General features: G+C 45.8%; 1 protein-coding gene across 3 annotated transcripts in view; it reads left to right on the forward strand.

The window, feature by feature from the left end:
• TLN2 (talin 2) overlaps window positions 1-21311 on the forward strand; it is a 477844-nt gene that overhangs the window by 300161 nt on the left and 156372 nt on the right. For all 3 annotated transcript variants that reach the window (XM_082253081.1, XM_082253079.1, XM_082253080.1), the window contains exons 23-24: window positions 5268-5381; window positions 18434-18547. In XM_082253081.1, the coding sequence (XP_082109207.1) occupies window positions 5268-5381; window positions 18434-18547 (228 nt within the window). The remainder of the gene's footprint in view (window positions 1-5267; window positions 5382-18433; window positions 18548-21311) is intronic.

Consider the following 21311-nt stretch of genomic DNA (forward strand, 5'->3'; position numbering starts at 1 on the left):
CACCGGTTGGGCCTTCTAGATTGGATTTTGATTTCTGTCAATCCCACCCCTCATTTGTGGCACTGCTTCTGGATGTCCCAGTTCTTGTGAATCAAGAAGACTACGTCTGTCAATGAGCGACAGAGAAAATCGGATTTTTGTAAGATCTTACCGTAAAATCCTTTTCTCTTAGCTCATTGACAGACGTAGTACCCGCCCCTCTATCATTGAGTTGGGTTGGGTTAAATTCTCTGTTGCTGCTTTGTGACAGAACTGATGCCTTGTAGCAGAGAGAGGGAGGATATACCCTCTGGGACTGCCCCTAAGGTGGAGCCAGAACATTTTTTCTTTTCTGCCTAGTCCTACTCCTGCGGAGACAACATAACCCAGTTCTTGTGAATCAAGAAGACTATGTCTGTCAATGAGCTAAGGGAAAAGGATTTTACGGTAAGATCTTACAAAAATCCGATTTTTTTAATTAAAAAATAAGAAACCAGTAAAGTTAGCCTAATTTTTTTCCATAACGTGAAAGATAATGTTACGCCGAGTAAATAGATACCCAACATGTCATGTTTCAAAATTGCGCACGCTCGCGGAATGGCGACAAACTTTGGTACTTAAAAATCCCCATAGGCGATAATTTAAAAATTTCTACAGGTTGCCATCTTTGAGTTACAGAGGAGGTCTAGGGCTCAAATTATTCCCCTTGCTCGAACGATCGCGGCGATACCTCACATGTGTGGTTAGAACACCGTTTACATATGTGGGCGGGGTTTCTGTATGCGTTCGCTTCTGCGCGCGAGCTAACGGGGACAGGGCGCTTTAATTTTTTTTTTTTTTTTTTACTATTTATTTTATTTATTTTTTATTTTTACACCGTTTAAAAAAAAAAAAAAAAAAATTGATCATTTTTATTTCTATTAAAAGAAATGTAAATATTCCTCGTAATAGAAATAGGCACGACAGGACCTCTTTTTTGTGAGATCTGGGGTCAAAAAGTCCTCAGATCTCACAAGTACACTAAAAGATAGAAAAAAAAAAAATTATTATATAAAATGAAAAAAAAAAAAAAAGGACCTTTAAACCGGTTGCTAGGCAACAACATTTTCCGTAGCTCCGGTCCTCCAAGACCATAGAGTCAAGTGAGGGCAAGCCGGAATGGGGGGGGGGGGGCACCTCGTCCGCCATCCCGGAAGGGTGATCCCACGGCGAATCCGCCGCTGGGACCACCCTTATCGGAAAGCCAACCGTCCACCGTTTAAAAAAATACCAGGGTTATGGCAGCTATCTGATGCCATAACACCGGTATTTAGGTTTAAACGGAGGACGTATATAAACCTTTTTGGACTTGGACATGGTGGCTGTATGAAGGGTGACAGGTACTCGGGTACTTTGTTGGGCAGGTGACAGGTACTCTGGTACTGATGAGCAGGTGGCAGGTACTCGGGTACTACGATAGGCAGGTGACAGGTACTCGGGTACTCTGATGGGCAGGTGACAGGCAGGTGATAGGTACTGATGAGTAGTACTCACTGACTGATAGGTGATAGGTGATACTGTACTGATGGGTACTGATGATCAGTACTGATACGTGATAGGTACTGATGAGTACTGATGAGTAGTGATGGGTACTGATGAGCAGGCGGCAAGTACTCGGGTACTTCAGGCGTCAGGTACTCTGATGAGCAGGTGGAAGGTACTCGGGTACTCTGATGGGTAGGTGACAGGTACTCAGGTACTCTGATGACGGGTACTCCGTTGACAGGTACTCAAAGTACCCGAGTACCTGTCATCAGAGTACCCGAGTACCTGTCATCAGAGTACCCGAGTACCTGGCATCAGAGTACCCGAGTACCTGTCATCAGAGTACCCGAGTACCTGTCATCAGAGTACCCGTCATCAGAGTACCCGAGTACCCGTCATCAGAGTACCCGAGTACCCGTCATCAGAGTACCCGAGTACCCGTCATCAGAGTACCCGAGTACCCGTCATCAGAGTACCCGAGTACCCGTCATCAGAGTACCCGAGTACCCGTCATCAGAGTACCCGAGTACCCGTCATCAGAGTACCCGAGTACCCGTCATCAGAGTACCCGAGTACCCGTCATCAGAGTACCCGAGTACCCGTCATCAGAGTACCCGAGTACCCGTCATCAGAGTACCCGAGTACCCGTCATCAGAGTACCCGAGTACCCGTCATCAGAGTACCCGAGTACCCGTCATCAGAGTACCCGAGTACCCGTCATCAGAGTACCCGAGTACCCGTCATCAAAGTACCCGAGTACCTGTCACCAGCCCATCAGAGTACCCAAGTACCTGTCACCAGCCCATCAGAGTACCCAAGTACCTGTCACCAGCCCATCAGAGTACCCAAGTACCTGTCACCAGCCCATCAGAGTACCCAAGTACCTGTCATCTGAGTACCTGATGGGCTGGTGACAGGTACTCGGGTACTTTGATGGGCTAGTGACAGGTGCTCTTTATTGGGGGGGGGGGCAATCTGTGTGTTTAGGGTGCACTGTAGTTGGTAACTAGCTGTTACCACAATCTCCTCCTCACACAGGATCAGTGTGTGAGGAGGAGAACACGGTGACAGCTAGTTACCGTGTTCTCTGTTGACATTTGTGACCGGCTGTGATTGGACACAGACGGTCACGTGGTAAAGAGCCAATTTCATTGGCTCTTTACCTAGATCGGGGATCGACTCTGTCCGAGGGACGAGCCTCGTCCCCGATCGCTGCTCTGCGCGCCCCCGGGGGCGCGCATTGCAGAGAGAACGAGCGGCTCGTGCTGGAGCCGCTCATGTGATTGGCTGTGATTGACACAGCCGATCACGTGGTAAACAGCCAATTTCTATTGGCTGTTTACCTTGATCAGGGATGGGCTATGTCCGAGGGACGAGCCTCATCCCTGATCGCGCCGCCGGGGGCGCGCACTGGCTGCTAGAACGGGCCGACGTCATATGACGGCGGCCCGGATCTAGACAACCACTTTGCCGACGTCATTTTACATGACTCGGTATGGAAGTGGTTAACAGAGGTTTGTTACATGTCATAATCCATATACAATATTCCATTTTGCATATGAACCTGCATACTGCTCATTAAAAGTAGATGGAGACACTTTATGTTATACTGGTATTCCTGCTAACTGGCAGCGGTTCTCTTTTTTTTTTTTTTTTTTGTTATTGCTTTTATATATTCTAATGACTCCTACATGAAGCGTATATTGTATTATATTTTTTAATGTCAGATAAATGCATTGGGGATATGGAAAATCTATGATATATTGGATGTATGGGTTAAGCTGGCCAAAGGCGGCTTGAATTCCTGCGGAGCCGGCCAAGATTCAAACCCTGTATGGGCAGGCTTAAATGTACCAAAGTTAGTCGATCAATTTGGGTACAACCAGCCTGCCAGATTTTACATGCTATTAGTGCTAGAGGTTGTTATAGCTGCTAGCAATAATAACTGTGTTTGTGTGTGAGAACACAATGGCTCTGTGGAAAGTGATTCCCCTGTTAACAACGTCTGTGTTGAGGGGGGAAATTAAGCAATTTTCTTCCTTGCAACCCATGGTAGATGATCAAATTAGAAACAGAAGAGAAACTTGAAGAACAGAGTAATTCCTAGGCTATTGTGCCAGAATATGCAGGAATGATTTAGTCTCATTCAAAATTGTTAGCATAACTAATACTGTTACTCCTATCAGATTATTAAAGTATGGGCCAGTTCACACCACATGCAGTCCAGTGCATTTTTTTTTCTGCATCGAAAGCGCACTGATGGTAGGTTATATGGCTTTCAATGGCCAGGTTCACTCCAGTGTGATCCGTTCCAGGAAAAAGAACATGCTGCATTTTTTCTGCCTTGAACTGTACTGGAACGCGGTAAAAAGCATAAAACATGTACCTAAAGGCACTGTAACACACGTGTCCTTATTTAGGGGTAAACCCTTGACCCTGACACAACCCAAATATGCGGTCGCCTGCTTCAAGAGGTTGTACTGGAATGATCCTTGCAGCTGCAGGCATAATTCGGGACTGTTTTTTAGAGCCGACGGCCGGCTTTCTTGTTCCAAGCAGCACGAGGGGAGTCCTCCTGCCGCTCTGCCTGGGTCTCCTGTCCAATCGGGAGTCCTGAGCAACCAGCAAAGGTAAAATAAATAAAAAATTAAGTGCCCCATCCCTTCGTGCTCGCACGCAGAAGCGAACACATATGTAAGTCCCACCTGCATGTATACAGTGTTCAAACCACACATGTGAGGTATCGCCATGATAGTTGGTGAGAGCAATAATTCTAGCACTAGACCTCTTTTGTAACTCTAAACTGGTAACCATTAAAAAATTTTAAAGTGTCGCCTATGGAGATTTTTTAAGTACAGTAGTATTGCTGTTCCATAAGTGTGTGCAACTTTAAAGCATTACATGTTAGTATATACTTGGCGTAACATCATCTTTTTTTTTAATTCATGAAAGTGTATTTTTTCCACACAAATGCATTTGAAAGGCCGCTGCGCCGGTACAGTGTGACATAAAATATTGCAGCGACCGCCATTTTATTCTCTAGGGTCTCTGCTAAAAATATATATCTAATGTTTGGGGGTTCTAAGTTATTTCTAGCAAAAAATATTGATTTTAACTTGTAAGCACTAAGTGTCAGAAAAAGGCTTAGTCTCCAAGGAGTTAAGAAATAAGAGGGGGAAAAATGCACTGGAGCGCTTCAAAAACGCGAATGCAGAAAAGCATCCGGACTGCGTTTCTATGGTGTAAACTCTAACAACAATTATCTGTTCCCTTTTGGTCTGTTAAATATAGCACTGTAATCGTGTTTTGTTGAATCTGTTTGAAAAAAAAAAAAAATTGTTGATCATGCCAGAAACCTTGATCACTAATAACTTCTTGTGCTATGTCTCTGCTGACTGTTATCGATAAGCATTGTCCCCAGCTCCCTGCGTACTACATACCACCTCTCCCTGTGCTATGGAGATGAGGAGAAGGTGAGTGAGATGTTCTGTAGTGCTTACACGCTTCCTGTCCCTGGGTGATAGAGTGCATCTCCAATTCTCCACGGATGTGGTACAATAAGTAAGCACAAGACAAGAAGTGTGCGTTTAGTTGGATTACATGGTGAAAAAAAGCCAGAAAGAAAAAATGAATGAAACCATTACATCTAAGGAATGTTAATTCATTATATTACTTATTTGTTCTTTGGTTAAGTTACATGTTCATTTATACTGTAATTGCTGAATTTGTTTACATTTTGTTGAAATCTCTTTTTGTGTTTACAGGCTGCTGCTAAACAGGCTGCAGCTGCCGCTACCCAGACCATAGCAGCCTCACAGAATGCTTCCGTCTCCAATAAGAATGTAGCAGCCCATCAACAACTTGTTCAAAGCTGCAAGGTAATTGTGCTTAGAGTAACTTTCTGGAATGTTCTGGAGTCTTTTTTTCATCTAAAAAAATTAATCTCCCAAAGCATCAAAAAATTTCATTTTTCATTAGTGATTTAAAAACCAAAAATTTAAGAAGTGTAATAAACTGTATTTAAAGGTAGTTTGAATACAGGTTTTAGTTTTGTTTTTAACCACTTAGCCTTTTCAGGCATACAATCCCAATTCCAAAAAAGTTGGGATGTTGTGTAAAATCTACATAAGAATAGAATGCAAAAATTTGCAACTCTCATTGGGCTATACTACCCCCTACAGGAGTAGGACAGCAGGCAGAAAAAAATTCTGGCTACGCCTTTGGGAAGTCCCAGGGTGTATACCCCCCTCTCTGCTATAGGTACTGCCTAGTCAGGAGTAAGAGCTTGGTTCCTTGCTGAGGTCTCTGGTCCTGGCAATTCTTTTTAGATAGAATATTTTCTCCTGTTTTTTTCTTGTGAGATCTACAGTCAACTGTCGGGCTGGGTGACGGGCTGAATCATCTAGATCTAGTGTTCAGCCCAATCTGGCCAGCGAGCCCGCGCAGACCTCAGCTCCGTGCTAGGTCGGCCATGACGTAGCCCCACCGGACGGGGCCTGGCTTGCGAGTTAACCGCCTCGCGAGGTCCCATATGACTGGGTCTCGGCCCAAGTCCCAACGCTCCTCCTGCCCGACAGCCCCCCATTTCAGATGGCGAGGAGTTATGTCTGGAGTGGTGCCCACCTGGTCATAGTACGGTGAGTAGCTGTCGCTGTCCCCCCCTCTCCCCCTGGAGGGTTTTGGGGTGGACGTGGGCCCCTCCTTGGGACGGTCGGACCCCCGGGTTCCCCTCCTTCCAGTCAGTCAGCCCCCCTTCATCTGTCTTGCCAGCCTACCCCCCCCCATTTATGCTGGGACTGTGTGGGTGGTCTGGTCCACCTCCTAGGGTGGGGGCAGGGAGCTATGGGGGGGGGGGGGGGAAGGTGCGCCGCCGGTGACCAGAAGATCAGCTGTGCGAGGGGGGGGGGGGTTGTACCTGGTGGGGGTTCCTGCCGTCCTGCCTGGGCCTGTCCTTGAGGCTTAGGGATCCCTCCTGGGAGCCTCGTGGTGCCGCCATTCTGCTGTAGCCTGTGTGCTCAATGCACAACGGCCATGTTTGTGTAGTCCCGCAGCCATTTTGTGGTGGTTTGCCATTGAAAATAGCGGCGGTGGCCATGACAGTGGAGCACTGTGGGTGGCGATTTTGCCGGTGGGGGCCCCTCCTCATCCCCTGATGCTGACTCCTGGATCTTATCATTTCTTTTCTTTTCATTTGAAGTGCAGATTATGCTGTTGGCTGCAGGTGCCTGTTTCTGCTGGGAGGGGTCCTCTCCCTCTCTGCTGTGGATCACTTGGTGCTTTGTGCCTGGCGATCAGGTGGTACTGCCAGCGCGGTGGGGATTGTCCCTTTGCTGTGTTTTTTACACTTTTTGTGGGTTCCCCCTGGTGAGTCATGGAGTCTTTGAAGCACATCTCCCCACCTGATCCCCTCTCTGAGGCTGTGGTTCCCTCCTGGTCCCAATCATTCATCGAGTCACTAACGGCGGTCTTGGAGTCCTTTTGTGTCCCGGGTGGAGGTGGTTTCCCGGCGATGGGCTTGCAGAAAGCACCCCCCCTCCTTCCCCTGCCTCATCTGAACCTGAATCTAATTTGGCCGTTGCGGACATGGGTCTCCCTTCTGGGTCTGCGACCAGGCGCCCGCAATCTTCAGATAGTGAGGATGATTCCTCCACATCTGCAACCATGCACAAAAAGGCGGTGCTGGAAGCACTGTTTGCATCTGTGAGTGAGACCTTAAAGATGGACGCAGCTCAAGCCATCCAAGGTGTTTCCTTTCCCTGCCTATTTTGATAGAATTGATGCTAAAGTGTGAGGACGACCAAAGCGTCTCCTTGGGGTCCCTATGTAATTTGCTAGGCGATACCCCTATGTGGAGTCCCTTTTAAGAAGAGCACTGTTCCCCCCCGGTGGTGGACCCTCCAGTTTCGGGATTGAACAAGGCAACCATGATTCCGGTTGAAGAGTCCCCAGCCTTTAAGGATCCGACTGACAGGAAGGCAGAGGCTGTAGCCCGCAATATGTACACTCTGGCTGGTTTGGCACTGAGGCCGGTATTCACCATTGCCCTAGTGTCGCAAACACTGAGTGGGCTAAGCTTTTACGCCGTGGCCTTAAGGGAGAACAGCTCCCCTCTGCCTTTGCTGAGCTGGCGGACCAGCTGCTCCAAGGGCTGCAGTTTATCTGTGATGCCTCTTGGGATGCGGCTCCCCTAGTGGCTAGACTCTCTGTTTCGGCAGTGGTCCTTCAGCGTGTCTTTTGGCTCAAATGCTGATCTGCGGACCTGACTTCTAAAAGGGCCTTGACTGATCTCCTCTTTCAAGGAGATCACCTGTTTGAAGCTATCCTAAATGGCATCATTAAAGGTCTCACAGGGGTAAAGAATACCTTTATTCCGCAGGCTACTAAGGGCACGGACCCTCGTCGCAGACCTAGGCCATCCTTCTCGGTTTATAAGAAGTTTGTTCGTTCCTGAGGGTCGACTGACAAGGGCTGCGCCCTCACCCATATAATGGGTGGGGAGACGTTTTTGCAGGTTTCCGGACGTGTGGACTTCCCCAGTACAAGACAAGTGAGTCCACAAAGTCATTCGGTCCGGCTACAAGATCGAGTTTCGCTCTTGTCCCCCAGCAAGGTTCTTACCTTCCAACTTGTGCCTGTCCCCCGACCGCTTACAGGATCTGTGTGGGGCGATACATGACCTGTTACTTCAAGGGGTGATTGTCCCGGTTCCGACTTGAGGACTTTGTCAGGGTTTTTACTCAAACCGGTTTACAGTTCCCAAGAAGGAAGGCAAGGTGAGTCCAATCCTGGACCTCAAGGTGCTGAACTGCTTTGTGCAGGTGCAGAAGTTTAGAAAGGAGTCCATTCGCACGGTGGTGGCATTCCTGAATCAGGGGGATTTTCTTGCCTCTATCGACATCAAGGATGCTTACTTTCACATTCCAATATGTGCCGGTCACCAGCGCTTCCTCCACTTTGCCATGGAGGAGCATTATCAATTTTTGGTGTTACCCTTTGGTCTTGCCTTTGCTCCTTGGGTCTTTACAAAAGTGGTTAGCCCCGGTGCTAGCATTGTTACGCCAACGGGGGATCATGGTACTGGGCTACTTGGAAGACCCCCTTCTGCAAGTTTAGTCTCCTACTGCTCTGGTGGAAAACCTGGAAATCACCATACGAACTCTGAGGGAGGTAGAGCTGGATTCTGAATTTTCAGAAGTCTGCTCTGGTTCTGTCCACACAGCTGGACTATTTGGGCCAGAGTGCAACTTCCTCTAGACAATCTCCAGAAATTGCAGGCTGTAATTAGTCTCCTGCTGTCCAGCAGATGGTTATCCTTCTGGACTTGCATGCGGGTGCTGGGCCTGATGGTGTCTACCTTCAAGGAGGTTCCGTTTGCAGATCCAGTTGAGCCGAGGAAGTAAGGGGTCTCTGATATAGTGGCTTCATTCTCCGGGGCTTCGGCTGGGCAAATCCTTCCTCCCCCTGTATTGGACAGTGGTCACCACTGATGCCAGCCTGTCCGGGTGGGGGGGGGGGGGGGCGTGATCGGCAAAAATTCTGCTCAGGGGCTCTGGACACTGGAAGAGTCCAGACTACCGATCAATGTCTTGAACATCCGAGCAATCAGACTGTGCCTGGACCATTAAACAGATCGTCTTAAGGGGTGTCCAGTGCGCATTCAATCAGACAATGCCATGCCCGTGGCTTATGTCAATTCCAAGGGGGGCATAAGAAGTGTCCTGGCGGCTCTGGAGGTAGCCAGCATTCTAAGGTGGGCAGAATGGTTTGTTCCAGCCCTCTCTGCCGTACACATTCCCGGGGTGGAAAACTGTCAGGCGGATTACCTCAGTCGGCAGTCAATGGACCAAGGGGAGTGGTCCCCCCCATCTGGAGGTGTTTTATCAGTTGTGTCCCGGTGGGACATCCCCGAGGTGGATCTGATGGCGTCTCGGATCAACAGAAAGGCGCAGAGGTTTGTGGCTCATTCACGGGTTCCTCTGGTCGACACCACAGACGGGCTGGTGGCCCAGTGGGGTCAGTATCGTCTGATTTATGCCTTTCCTCCTCTCAAGCTTCTGCCAAGACTTCTACGCATGATCGAGGTAGAAGGGATTCCGGTCATCTTAGTGGCTCCGGACTGGCCTTGCCGGGCTTGGTACGTCGACCTTCTTTGGAAGCTTCCTCTCAGGGGGATCTGCTGTCCCAAGGACCGATCTTCCATCCTGCTTTGCAGTTGCTAGCTTTGACAGCTTGTCTGTTGAAAGCCAGGTGCGAATGTATAGAGGTTTGTCAGTATTTCCAACGCTGTTAAAAGCTAGGAAATCTACTTCTAGGAAGATCTACCATCGTACGCGGAAGACGTACATTGCGTGGAATCTCTTGGAGTTCATCCTCGCTCTTTCTTGATGGCTCGGTCCTTGACCTTCCTTCAATGGGGGGTTGAGCAGAAACTGGCCTTGTATACTAACAAAGGTCAGGTGTCTGCCTTAGCGGTCTTCTTTTTATGGCCCTTGTCCACATACTCCCTGGTGCGTACTTTTCTTCAGTAAAGTTAGGCACTTGGCCCCTCCATTGTGGTCTCCGTTGCTGCCTTGGAACCTCAATTTGGTGCTCTGTCCTCCAGAAGCCTCCTTCTGAGATTCTTCGGGAGATTCCCCTGCTTGGGGTGTGGGAACTGGTGGCGTTATGCTGTCGTTCACCTTGGTCACAGAGATAAGGTGTTTCTTCGTCCCTGTCTGTCGTTCTTTCAAAAGGTTGTTTCTGAATTTCATTTGCATGTAGACATTGTGTTGCCTTCCCTGTGTCCCAGGCTAAAACATCCGAAGGCAATTGCCTTGCATGCCTTGGATGTGGTCCGGGCAATTAGGGTGTACCTAGCAGCTACGGAGGCTTTGAGGAAGTCAATCTCACTATTTGTGCTCACGGATGGGACTCGGAAAGGGTTGTGCGCTTCCTCTGCGACCATTTCTAGATGGATCAGACAGACAGTTATTCAAGCCTTTTCCATCAGGGGTCAGGTTCCTCCTTTCCCTGTCAAGGAGAACTCTACTCGGCACTCAGTGGCTCCTGGGCCTTCCGTCATTAGGCGTCAGTGATGCAGGTTTGCAAAACAACCACCTGGTTGTCGGTGCACACTTTCACAAAATTCTATAAAGTGGATGTGTTGGCATCTGCGGATGCTTCCTTTGGTCGCAAGGTTTTGCAGGCTACTGTTTATAGGACCTGGTCCTCTTTTGAGGGTGTATTGTTTATTTCACGTGAGCTCCAGTTGTTTCGGTTGAGCTCCTGTTTACCTGGTTGGCCTTGGGAATTTTTTTTTCACTGTTCCCACCCCTCATGTTTTAACATTGCTTTGGGATGTCCCAATGGCTATGAATGTCAGCAGATGTGTTCATCAATGAACAAAAGAGAAAATAGGATTTTTGACTTAACGTAAAATCCTTTTCCCTGATGTTCATTGACAGACACGGCACCCACCCCTCTGTGGAGTTCTAATTCTGACACTGCTTGTAACAAAACTGAGTACCTATAGCCGAGAGAGGGAGTATACCCCTGGGACTGCCCATAGGCGCAGCCAGACTTTTTCTGCTTAGTGTCCTACTCCTGTAGGGGGCAGTATAACCCATTGGTTAAGAAGATCAGGAGCTTTGTCCGTCAATGAACATCAGAGAAATGGATTTTACGGTAAGTCAAAAATCCCATTTTTATTCACCATAGAGAACAGAAAACATATAAAATGTTTAAACTTAGAAAATGTACAATATAAAGGAAAAAAGTTTTGCCAATCTGTGAAAAGCTGTGTCTAAAAATTGTCTAACAATTTCAGAACCATGTTCCTCAACATAAAATTGCAAAGATTTTTAAATATATCATCATCATCTACAGTAGATAATATCCTCAAAAGATTGAGAGAATTTGAAGAAATCTCTGCGCAAGGGACAAGGTCGAATTGCAATTTTCGATGCCCATGATTTTCAAGCCCTCAAATGGCACTGCATTAAAAACATCATTGCAATGGGCTCAGAAATACTTCCAGAAATGACTGCCTTACTTGCATAGGCAGTTTTTTGGTAAAGGTAACATAACTCTTTAAGAGTATGTATTGATCCATAATAAATAAGTAAAGTCTAGGAAGAACTGGCATCACAGCCCCGTTCCTGCCTCAAATTTAATAGTAAAATTACAGTCCTCAGATGCAGACAAATCTATATTTCCTTTATCTGACCTGGGGTTTCTTCCGCCACTCTCTGCAATTTTTGAATTGGGCATGTCCAAAGAGAATGATAGCCATGTTATTTCTAACAGCAGATCATGCCCTAAAGTGTAAACTAATTGTACAGGACACACTGGACATTCATAGACACTCGGTTTTTAGGCTGGTACCTTTAGGTGATTAGACACTGGCAAAACTTTGATGGACACATTTAACCCTACCCTGCTGCAAGACACCAGTTTTTTTTTTCCAAGTGTCTGTAGATGATGGACCTCTTCATAAAAAAATCACTCTTAGCTTAACTATTTTATTACATTACTTTGGGTTCTCCAATCAAATCTTCAATTAACAATTCACTGTCTTCTAATACAACAATAGAAGCAGGGCATCCAGATTGGTGCAACCTCAGTAAAGCCTTTGAAGCCATTACCAGACCCACACTGTGGAGATAACCTGTGTGGGCGAAGTATGTACCGGTACTTAGCAACAGGGTGCTATACAGGTCTGGGGCCGTTTTCCATCCCTATGGAACTTAGGCCCTGAAGACCCCTCCAGAGGGTATGCTCATCATGATGGGTGAAGCCTGGACCCTAATTAGGAACCAACAACAAGGGCAAGCAGGCCAGATTTACATTGTATTGGACCAATACTGTAGCCTCTTTATTAAAGGTTTCCTTAATGGTATTCATTTTCTTCAATAAAACAATCAGGAATTGTGTTTAAAAATGATTCACTTTTGGAGTGTTAAACTTTTTGAACTTAGTGTTAAAAATACCATCTTGGGGAGCTTAGTCCCAAGTGGATGATTAGGTGTTACCTCACACCACAGTCAAACTATTGCCACCATCTCTGCCTAGAGCCCTTTTTTTAAAGTACCAAGGCACCTCCTTCTGCCTTTTTTGCCATGAGGACTTCGCTACAGGACAGTCGACATCTGGGTTGCTGCATACTCCTTCAAGGTTCAAGACCTGGAACACAAAACCGACCAAGTCCAATCCAAAACCCTAATTACAATGAAGAAGTTCCCTCAGTTGGTGACTTCAAAGGGGTACAAAAATTAAAATTCAAAACTCTACCCCCTCATCGTTTTCTTTTCTCAAATCATCTGGAAATCTCTTCATGGACAGTCAGATTTGCAAACCGCCTTGAACCATAACTTGTCCCAGGAATTGGTCATTCTGGTCCCTCTGAAGGACATATTCAAAGGATTCTATTCAAATCTGTACACTGTGATTAAACCCAAGGGGGTTATTCAACCTAACCTGGGATCACATTTGAAAGATTTGCATGGAATCCACAAGTTTGGTTATTGACTCTCTGAGACAAGGGGAATACTTGGCATCAGTGGACATTCACCTGCCTCTGCGCTTTGCAGGTAGTAGACAGTCACTTATCCTTTGTCTTTCTGCCATTTGGCCTATCCTCTGCACCCAAAATATTCACAAAGGTACTTGTACCACTTATTTTCCTTTTAAGGGCATTCAGGTTACCTAGACTCCTCTTCCTTCAACAAACTGCTAATGTCCAAAGGACTATTCAATTGCTTCAGGTCTTCAGTTGTGTAATCAACTTTCAGGAATCCGCTCTCCAACCTTCTCTTCACTCAGAATACTTGGGCATCTTTATGGACACAGCCCAGGCAAGAATCTTCCTTCCAGGAAACAAAAAATCTCTTGCTTAAATCTTAGGATCAAAGAGACGTGACTCTTTTTAGATTCTGTATAAGAGTTCTGGGCCTCATGGTAGCTCCATTCGAGCCAATCCCCTTGGCTCAGTTCCACTCAAGGCCTCCCCATGAGTACATTTTGTTGGCATCGGACAAGCACGGTCCTTCTCTTGACCTCCCTATGCACCTCTCTAGCCAAGCAAAGAACTCCTAGCTTTGTGGATTTTCAATCCAGCCTTGACAATGGGGAAGACGTTTATACCACAACCATACAGTGATAACATTAGATGCAAGCCTCATAGGCTGGGCAGGAGTGTTCCAATCCCTCAGTGTAGGGAACATGGTCATCCAAGGAAGGCAAGCTCATCATCAACATCATGGAGCTTAAAGTGATAAAACTAGATCTGAATCACTGGACCCCTTCCCCATTCAAGATAGTCAGACAACACTGTGGCCTATATCAACCACCCTCTCATGGAAGGAAAAAACACTGTCCAACACCCTCTGTTCACACACCAGGAGTGAACACTAGGCTGATTACCTCAGCCATCGCTGCCTGGAAAAAGGGGAATGGGCCCTTCATCCCGATATCTACAGTCCCCTATGTTGGAAATAGGAAGTTCCAGATTTGGACATCCTTGTCTCCAGGTTCACATTACCCTTGTTTATAACCAGGACCAAGAATCCTGTAGCACTGTTATCAGATACTCTGATACTTTCTTGGACGCCGTTATATCTCCTTTCCTCCCCTGCGAATTTTGCCTCAGCTGCTCTGCAAAATTGAGCAAGGGAAGAAACCAATGAATCTCATATTGGCCCAGGAGAACCTGGTACAGAAACCTTTTCAAACTTCTAGGAGATGATGCCTGGCCACTTCCAAACAGGCCAAACCTTCTGTCTCAGGGCCTTCTGTTCCATCCTGCTTCTCAGTCACTAGCCTTAAGGACTCTGTCATTCCCACATTGTTCAAAAGCCACTTCCAGAAAGTTACTATTGTACCTGGAAATCCTCCCTTGCCTGTTGTGAACCTAGAGATTTTTCTGTTCTTCATATTCTCTTTCCTACAGTTGGGACCAGAATTTGCCATTAAAGTGTTTGTAACCTTAAAGTGATTGTAAAGGTTTGGGGTTTTTTTTATTTAAAAATACCAAACGTGTTATGCGCACCTGCCCCGATCCTCCTCTTCTGGGGTGCCCTGGCGGTGCTCCTAGCTCCTCCTCTTCATTGAGTGCCCCCATGTAGAGCCGCTTTCCATGGGGGCACCCATGCAGGCGCACTAACGAGTCTCGCTGCTGTGTCCATTGACAGACAGCAGGACTCAGCCCCGCCCCCTGTGTCCATTGACACAGACAGCAGGACACAGCCCCACACCCTACTCCTGTGCCACTGGATTTGATTGACAGCAGCGGGAGCCAATGACTCCTGCTGCTATCAGTCTATCCAATGAGGTCCTGAGACAGCGGCTGGGGCTGCTTGGGTCATGCTCATTGCTGGAACGTTCGGGTTCAGGTAAGAATAACATAGGGTCTAGGGGACAGCTGCAACCAAGAAGGTTTTTAACCTGAAAGCGGAACTCCACTCAAAAGGGGACTAACCGGTCGCAGAAGACTGCATCCACCAATACAGAATGTGCCGCGCGACTCATGCATGCGCAGTGGGTGCCCAGCTGCGAAGCCGCAAGCTGTCACAGCTGGGTGCCCATAGTGAAGTTGCTGACACCGCCGAGGGAAGCCAGAGGAAGAAGACTGCTGCGGTGAGCTCACCGCTGGACTGTGGGGCAGGCGAGTGACTTTTTTTTTCTTTTAAAGTCAGCAGCTACACTTTTTGTAGCTACATACTTTTATCTTTTTTATATGTGCCTGGAGTTCCTCTTTAATGGATAGAATGCATTAAAGTGAAAAAACTTGAGACTTTACAACTCATTTAATAAAACCGTTCACTGTTAGCCCCTCTCCTTTAGCCAGCGATAATGGGAGATGCAAGTGTTTACTGCAATAGATGCCTCTAAATACCTTTTTTTTTTTTTTTTTTTTTTTTTTTTTTTTTTTTTTTCAGATATCTTCAGGCCAGTCACGTGACTCCCGGCCGCTCTGCTATTCCGGTCCCCGGACTACAGTAAGAGGGGTCGAGCTCTCCCTCTGACGTCAGCCTGGAGGTCACGTGACTGCCATGCTGGCTGCTCAGCCCCTTCCCTGGATCGATGTAGCAGAGCGGCTAGGAGTCACAAGACCTGAAGATATCTGAAAAATGTATTTAGAGACTTTGTTTTCAATAAACCCTAACATTGGATAAAGGAGAGGGGCAGGCATTGACATTTGTTAAAGTTTAATGTACTGCTAATAGCTGGAAAGGGGGGGGGGGGTGGACGGAGTCCACTCTGACAGACACACAGCTGACAGGCAGGAAGGGTAGGGGGGAGACGACTGAGGAGAGGCAGCGGATGATGGAGGCACGTAAACTGACCATGGTGTCAAGGCTCAGCAGCCATGATCAACCATGGTCAGTTTACAGAGGGGAGGGAAGAACCAAGCAGGATCAGCCAGTTTTTTTTTTTTTTTTTTTACAGTTCAGAGAGGGGCAGGTTAGACTGCACAAGCACTCTGCTGTTTAACCTGCTCTAAGGGAATCGGATTAATTTTTTTTTTTTTTTTTTTGGGTTACAAACACTTTAAGTAATCAAAGTACTAACTAAAGCTTTTTTTTTTTTTACTTTTGGTAAGAGTGGAGATGGATTAGAACACCTGTCAGTTTTTATTGCGGTCTGTGCCCTGTTAGATAGATTCACACTCCCTATTTGTCCTGTTTACTATTATCATTGAAAGTAAAAGAAAAACCCAAATTTCGGATTGTCCCCAAAAAATGAAAATAGAGGGGAAATCTTTCAATGGGGATACTAGTTCTGGTGACTTTGGGGTCCCCAAGGAATTCCCTTTGCAGGGATTTCCTCCCACTTTCTGTTTGGCTTTGGGACAGGAAGTGAGGGGGAAATCTCCGCAATGGGACACAGATGGGGGGAAAAAAATCTGATGGGTTATAACCCTCCCTTACTCTATCCAAAATAAAAAATAATTTGTCTCGTTTTAAGGTTTGTTTTGCTTGAAAAACCTCTTGCATCATTCTCTTTTTGTAAAAACCTTTATTCAACGTTTCTCTGATTCAACTACCCTCACTTACACCCTGTGCTACCCTGGGATCCTAATTCGGTTCGCTGCCCTGCAGAAACCACCCTCTGAACCCATTAGGGAATTCTCTTTTAGATAATCTCTCCTTCAAATGGGCCTCCTTAGTGGCTATCATGTCTGTCAGATATGTCTCTTAGCTAGCAGCTCTCTTGCAAGGAGCCATTCCTGATTATTCACAAAGGCAAATAAGTCTTGCACCCATGGCCTACCATTCAGCCAAAGATGGTGTCTAACTTCCACCTTAATAAAGACCTAGTCCTCCCCTTTTTTGAACCCTGCTCCTAAGCACATCAAAGAGATTGCTGTTCTTTGTCTGGACATTGTCAGAACCATCAGAGTTTATCTGAAAGCTACAGCTTTTATCAGAAAGATGGACATTCTCTTTGTCTTATCATCAGGGCTTCCTCGCAGACCCTCCTGCTTCATCTTGCCAGGTGGATAAAACTCCTCCTCTCAAGAGCTTAAACTCTAAAGGATAAAGACCTCCAACAGGATTGTGCTCATTCCACCACATTAATGGGTGTTTTCTGGTCATTCCAACATTCCAAGCCTCTGTTGCCCAGCTTTTTAAGGCTACCACTGCTTTTCAATTCGTACCTTTTCCAAGTTCTACTAGGTCGATGTCCAAGCTTCTGCAGGTGCAGCTGTCAGCTGCAACGTTCCTGCAATGGCACTCTTAAGTTAGTCTTTTGACCCTTTTCTGTTTTGTTGGGCCTGTTGGCACGCCAGAGGACATAAAGATATTAGATTTGTCTTCATTAGAGGCCTTCACTTATTTGTTGAAGGGGAGTGCTATGGAGACCAGATTTTAAGAGCAATTTCTAGATCCTTTTGGGATCACTCCATTGCTAAAAGCAAATGGAAGTTCGGTTTTGCTAAAATTTTCTAAAATCCTTATTTATAATGCAGCTGAGAGTTCCTACTTGTTTATTGGTTTTTGTTTATAGAGCTCACAGTGAACTTGGTTTAGTAAACTTTAAAAACTGCAGTATGAATCAACCCTTCTGTTAAAGTAACTGGAAAGTAGGAGTTCTTTCTTAACTTTTTTTTAGTAAGCAGATGATGGAAATTATTTTTAAAGATGAGTGTTGGTCACAATATTGTATGCTTTAAATTGTCAGGGCCTGTTGTTCTACAGTCTGGTGGAAAATTGTTCCATGCTAAATGGTTTGTGCTTACTTTTGCCAACTTTCTGCTGACCCATGAGTTAGATGCAATGTATTCCTCATAGAAATCTATAAATACAGTGATCGATTTCTATATACAGTGTGTATGTGTATATGTGTGTATATACAATATATATATATGTGTGTGTGTGTATATATTATTAATAAACCAAGTGGTCTTGGTTGAACTAAAGTGCAGTTTTCAGTACCCTTTGAAGAAAGCATTATGCTTACCTGTCCAGTGACCCAAAACTTTGCTCTGTTGCAGAGATTCTATTCCACATTTCCTACTCACCTCCTCGGGCTATTTGAATAGCAGGTCCCCCTGCTCACCCCTGTGGTTCCTTCTGTTTATCCATAAGTCGCTATTTTGTCCTGCAGTGACCAGGGCTCAGCAGGAAAAACCAAAGCAGCCAGCGTGGGGGACCTGCTTTTCAAACAGCGCAAAGAGATGGGAAGGATCAGTGTCGGTAGCTCAACTACAAGAATGAAGTCCCAGCAAATGGCCCCTTGGGCAGGTAAGTATAATGCTGCTTTCTTCACAGGATACTTCAGTTGTCATTTTGTTAACCACCCTGACAGGGTTATTTCAAATTTCAGATAATTTACATCTGGAAGTACACAATAATCTCTGCCCACCCGAATAAAGCATTCTGACATTTGGGTTATTACAGTTAGTGATTTAAATGTCCTGATAAACCATTCTAAATGATTTATTCTGCAGATTGTTGCTGACCACATTCCTCAGCTGGTTCAAGGAGTGCGGGGAAGCCAGGCACAGGCTGAAGATCTCAGCGCTCAGCTAGCTCTCATTGTGTCCAGCCAGAACTTTCTGCAGGTGGGAAAAGATATTGCCTGCAATGTTTTCACTGCAGCCTATGTAAATTTACAGCTTTTCTTACAGCAAAGGGTTATTGTGGTCTGAATAGACATTTTTGACTGCAGATGCTGACAGGAACACACACACAGAAAATGTCTTCAGTCCACGGAAAGCACCCCCTCCCCCCCATTCAGTATATACAGATAATTGTATTTGTGCTGCAAAGTCCTTAAGATGTTATAGATACCTCCTGAAAAATTTAAAGCAACTTGGGAACCGTGGGCTAAATTTATGAAGATTACACCCCCATGATTCTTTCATCACTATATCATATAAAAATTTCTGATTCTTCTCTGGTCTCTCCTTTTCCTTTTTTTTTTATCTTTTTTTCACCCCAGTTTCTTGTTAACCTTCCAAGCTTTCTACTTTTATCTCTTTTTGTCTAGTCTTACGCTTACTACTTCTTTCCCATTTTCCCCTACAACATGCAGATTCATGCAAAGAGTCCCCACTCTTTCTCCCGATCTTGACTACTTTCCTCTTCCTACTCTTCGCATGTTCTCCTTCGGGCGACTCTATCATTGTGGTTTGTTCTCTTTCGGGCGACTCTATCATTGTGGTTTGTTCTCTATCTTTTTGGTTATTCCTATACAGGGATGTTTTTCTGTTAAGATATCTTAACCCTACTGTGTATTTGGGCACCTGGAATGTTCTGTCGACTCCCCCCTGACACAAAATGTTCCCACTAGGGGTGTCGGGAGGGATGCGATAACTCCCAGCATTTCTTAAATAAACAGTGTTATAAACGATATAGTTAATGATGACATTTTACATGGATAAAATCATTGCCATCCTATCTATACTCAATATTAATGTATATGGAGGACCAATGTCTATATGCCTTCCCTGTCTGTTCTGTATTTTACTCTGTTGTTTGAAAAACCTTTCTCAATAAAAATTTATTTAAAGAAGATTTGTTATAGATATGAGTGTATCCATATTATATGAATTCTGAATCATGGCCTACTTTCCCTATCACTTCTAGGTGTATGCATAATGTTGATGTGTTCAAACCACAGTACTTTCATAGTCACCTTTCCTTCTTTTTTTTTTTTTTTGGTGTGATTTTTCAGTTTTTCCATAAACACATGGGGTGGAGGAACTTGACTGACCTGCACAGAGTCCTGACCTCAACACTTTAGATTCTCTCATCCATGTCTTTATGGACCTTTGCACTGGTCCATATAATTTGGTGGAGGGGCGGGGGGGGGGGGGGGGTTATGATGGGGGGTTGTTTTTCAGGGGTTGGACTTGGCCCCTTAGTTTCAGTGAAGGGAACTCTTAAGGCGTCGGCATACCAACACATTTTGGACAATTTCATGCTCCCAACTTTGTGAGAACAGTTTGGGGATGTCCCCTTCCTGTTTCAATATGACTGCGCACCAGTGCATAAAGCAAGGTCCATGGATGAGCGAGTTTGGGGTGGAGGAACTTGACTGGCCTGCACAGAGTCCTGACCTTTGGGATGAATAAGAGCAGAGACTGCAAGCCAGGTCGTCTCGTCCAACATCATTGCCTGACTTTACAAATGTGCTTCTGGAAGAATGGTCAAACATTCCCATAGACACACTCCTAAACCTTGTGGACAGCCTTCCTAGAAAAGTTAATGCTGTTTATAGCTGCAAAGGGTGGGCCAACTCAATATAAACACCCTACAGACTAAGACTGAAATGCCATTAAAGTTCAAGTGCGTGTAAAGGCAGGTGTCCCAATACTTTTCAGAATATAGTGTATAGATGCAGCAAGCAGGCATCCAGTGGCACAGTGGAAATGTGCAAGTAAAGAAGGATATGCACGTTCAGTCTTTCATTCAACCCCAGGAGTTTGAACAAAACTTAAAGATCCCCATATCAACACAAACCTCCTGCAGTATCTTTTTATTCTGGCCAAGGAGAATCCCCCCAATGCTGGTTTTACAGCAGGCCCGCTCGACAGAAGCTGTACACATCAGCTGAAATTCGGCCAGTTCCTGCTGAACCAGGCTATTTTGGGTCTGTATTTACCTGCCTTTTAGCTCATTCACACTTGCTCAAAATACTGACGCTTATCAAATGCTCCTATAGTGTTAATGCACTTTAATAGGTGTGGTTAATAAGCTTTTAATGAGCATTAAAATTTCTCCCCCCAAACGCCCTATGTACGTTTTTGGTGGGGTTCAAAAGCTTTTTTGGCTTGTTAAAACTGAACCACAAACTCCTACAATAGCCGGCCGCCGTGTCCTTAACAACCGATGAGTCATGAGGCTTCCCTGCGCATAGTTTAAGAAAAATAAAAAATGCCAGTAAAAAAAAAAGTGTGCCCCCCCAAAAAAAAAATCCTTACCAGACCCTTATCTGAGCATGCACGTCAGGAAAGGCAGGGGGACGAGCGAGCGCCCCTACCCCCTCCTGGATCTTACCAGGCCACATGCCTTTAACATTCGGGTGGGGGGGTGCAAAGCACTTTGTCCCCATGTTGATAAGAACAAGGGGCTCTTCCCAACAACCCTGGCCGGTGGTTGTGGGGGTCTGCGGGCAGGGGGCTTATTGTAATCTGGAAGCCCTCTTTAATAATTGAGATCCTGGGCCCCCTCCCCTACCCATTCACCCAACAAATGAAATGTAGGGTTACAAAAAACAGTTTTTGACAAGTCCTTTATTAATTGAAGAATGTCCCATGCCGTAGCACCAACGAGTTGTCTTCCTCTGGTTTTCTACTCCTTCTGATGTCTTCCCCCCTCTTC

This window comes from Pelophylax lessonae, assembly GCF_965119305.1.
Source record: "Pelophylax lessonae genome assembly, chromosome: 4".
Lineage (NCBI taxonomy): Eukaryota > Metazoa > Chordata > Amphibia > Anura > Ranidae > Pelophylax > Pelophylax lessonae.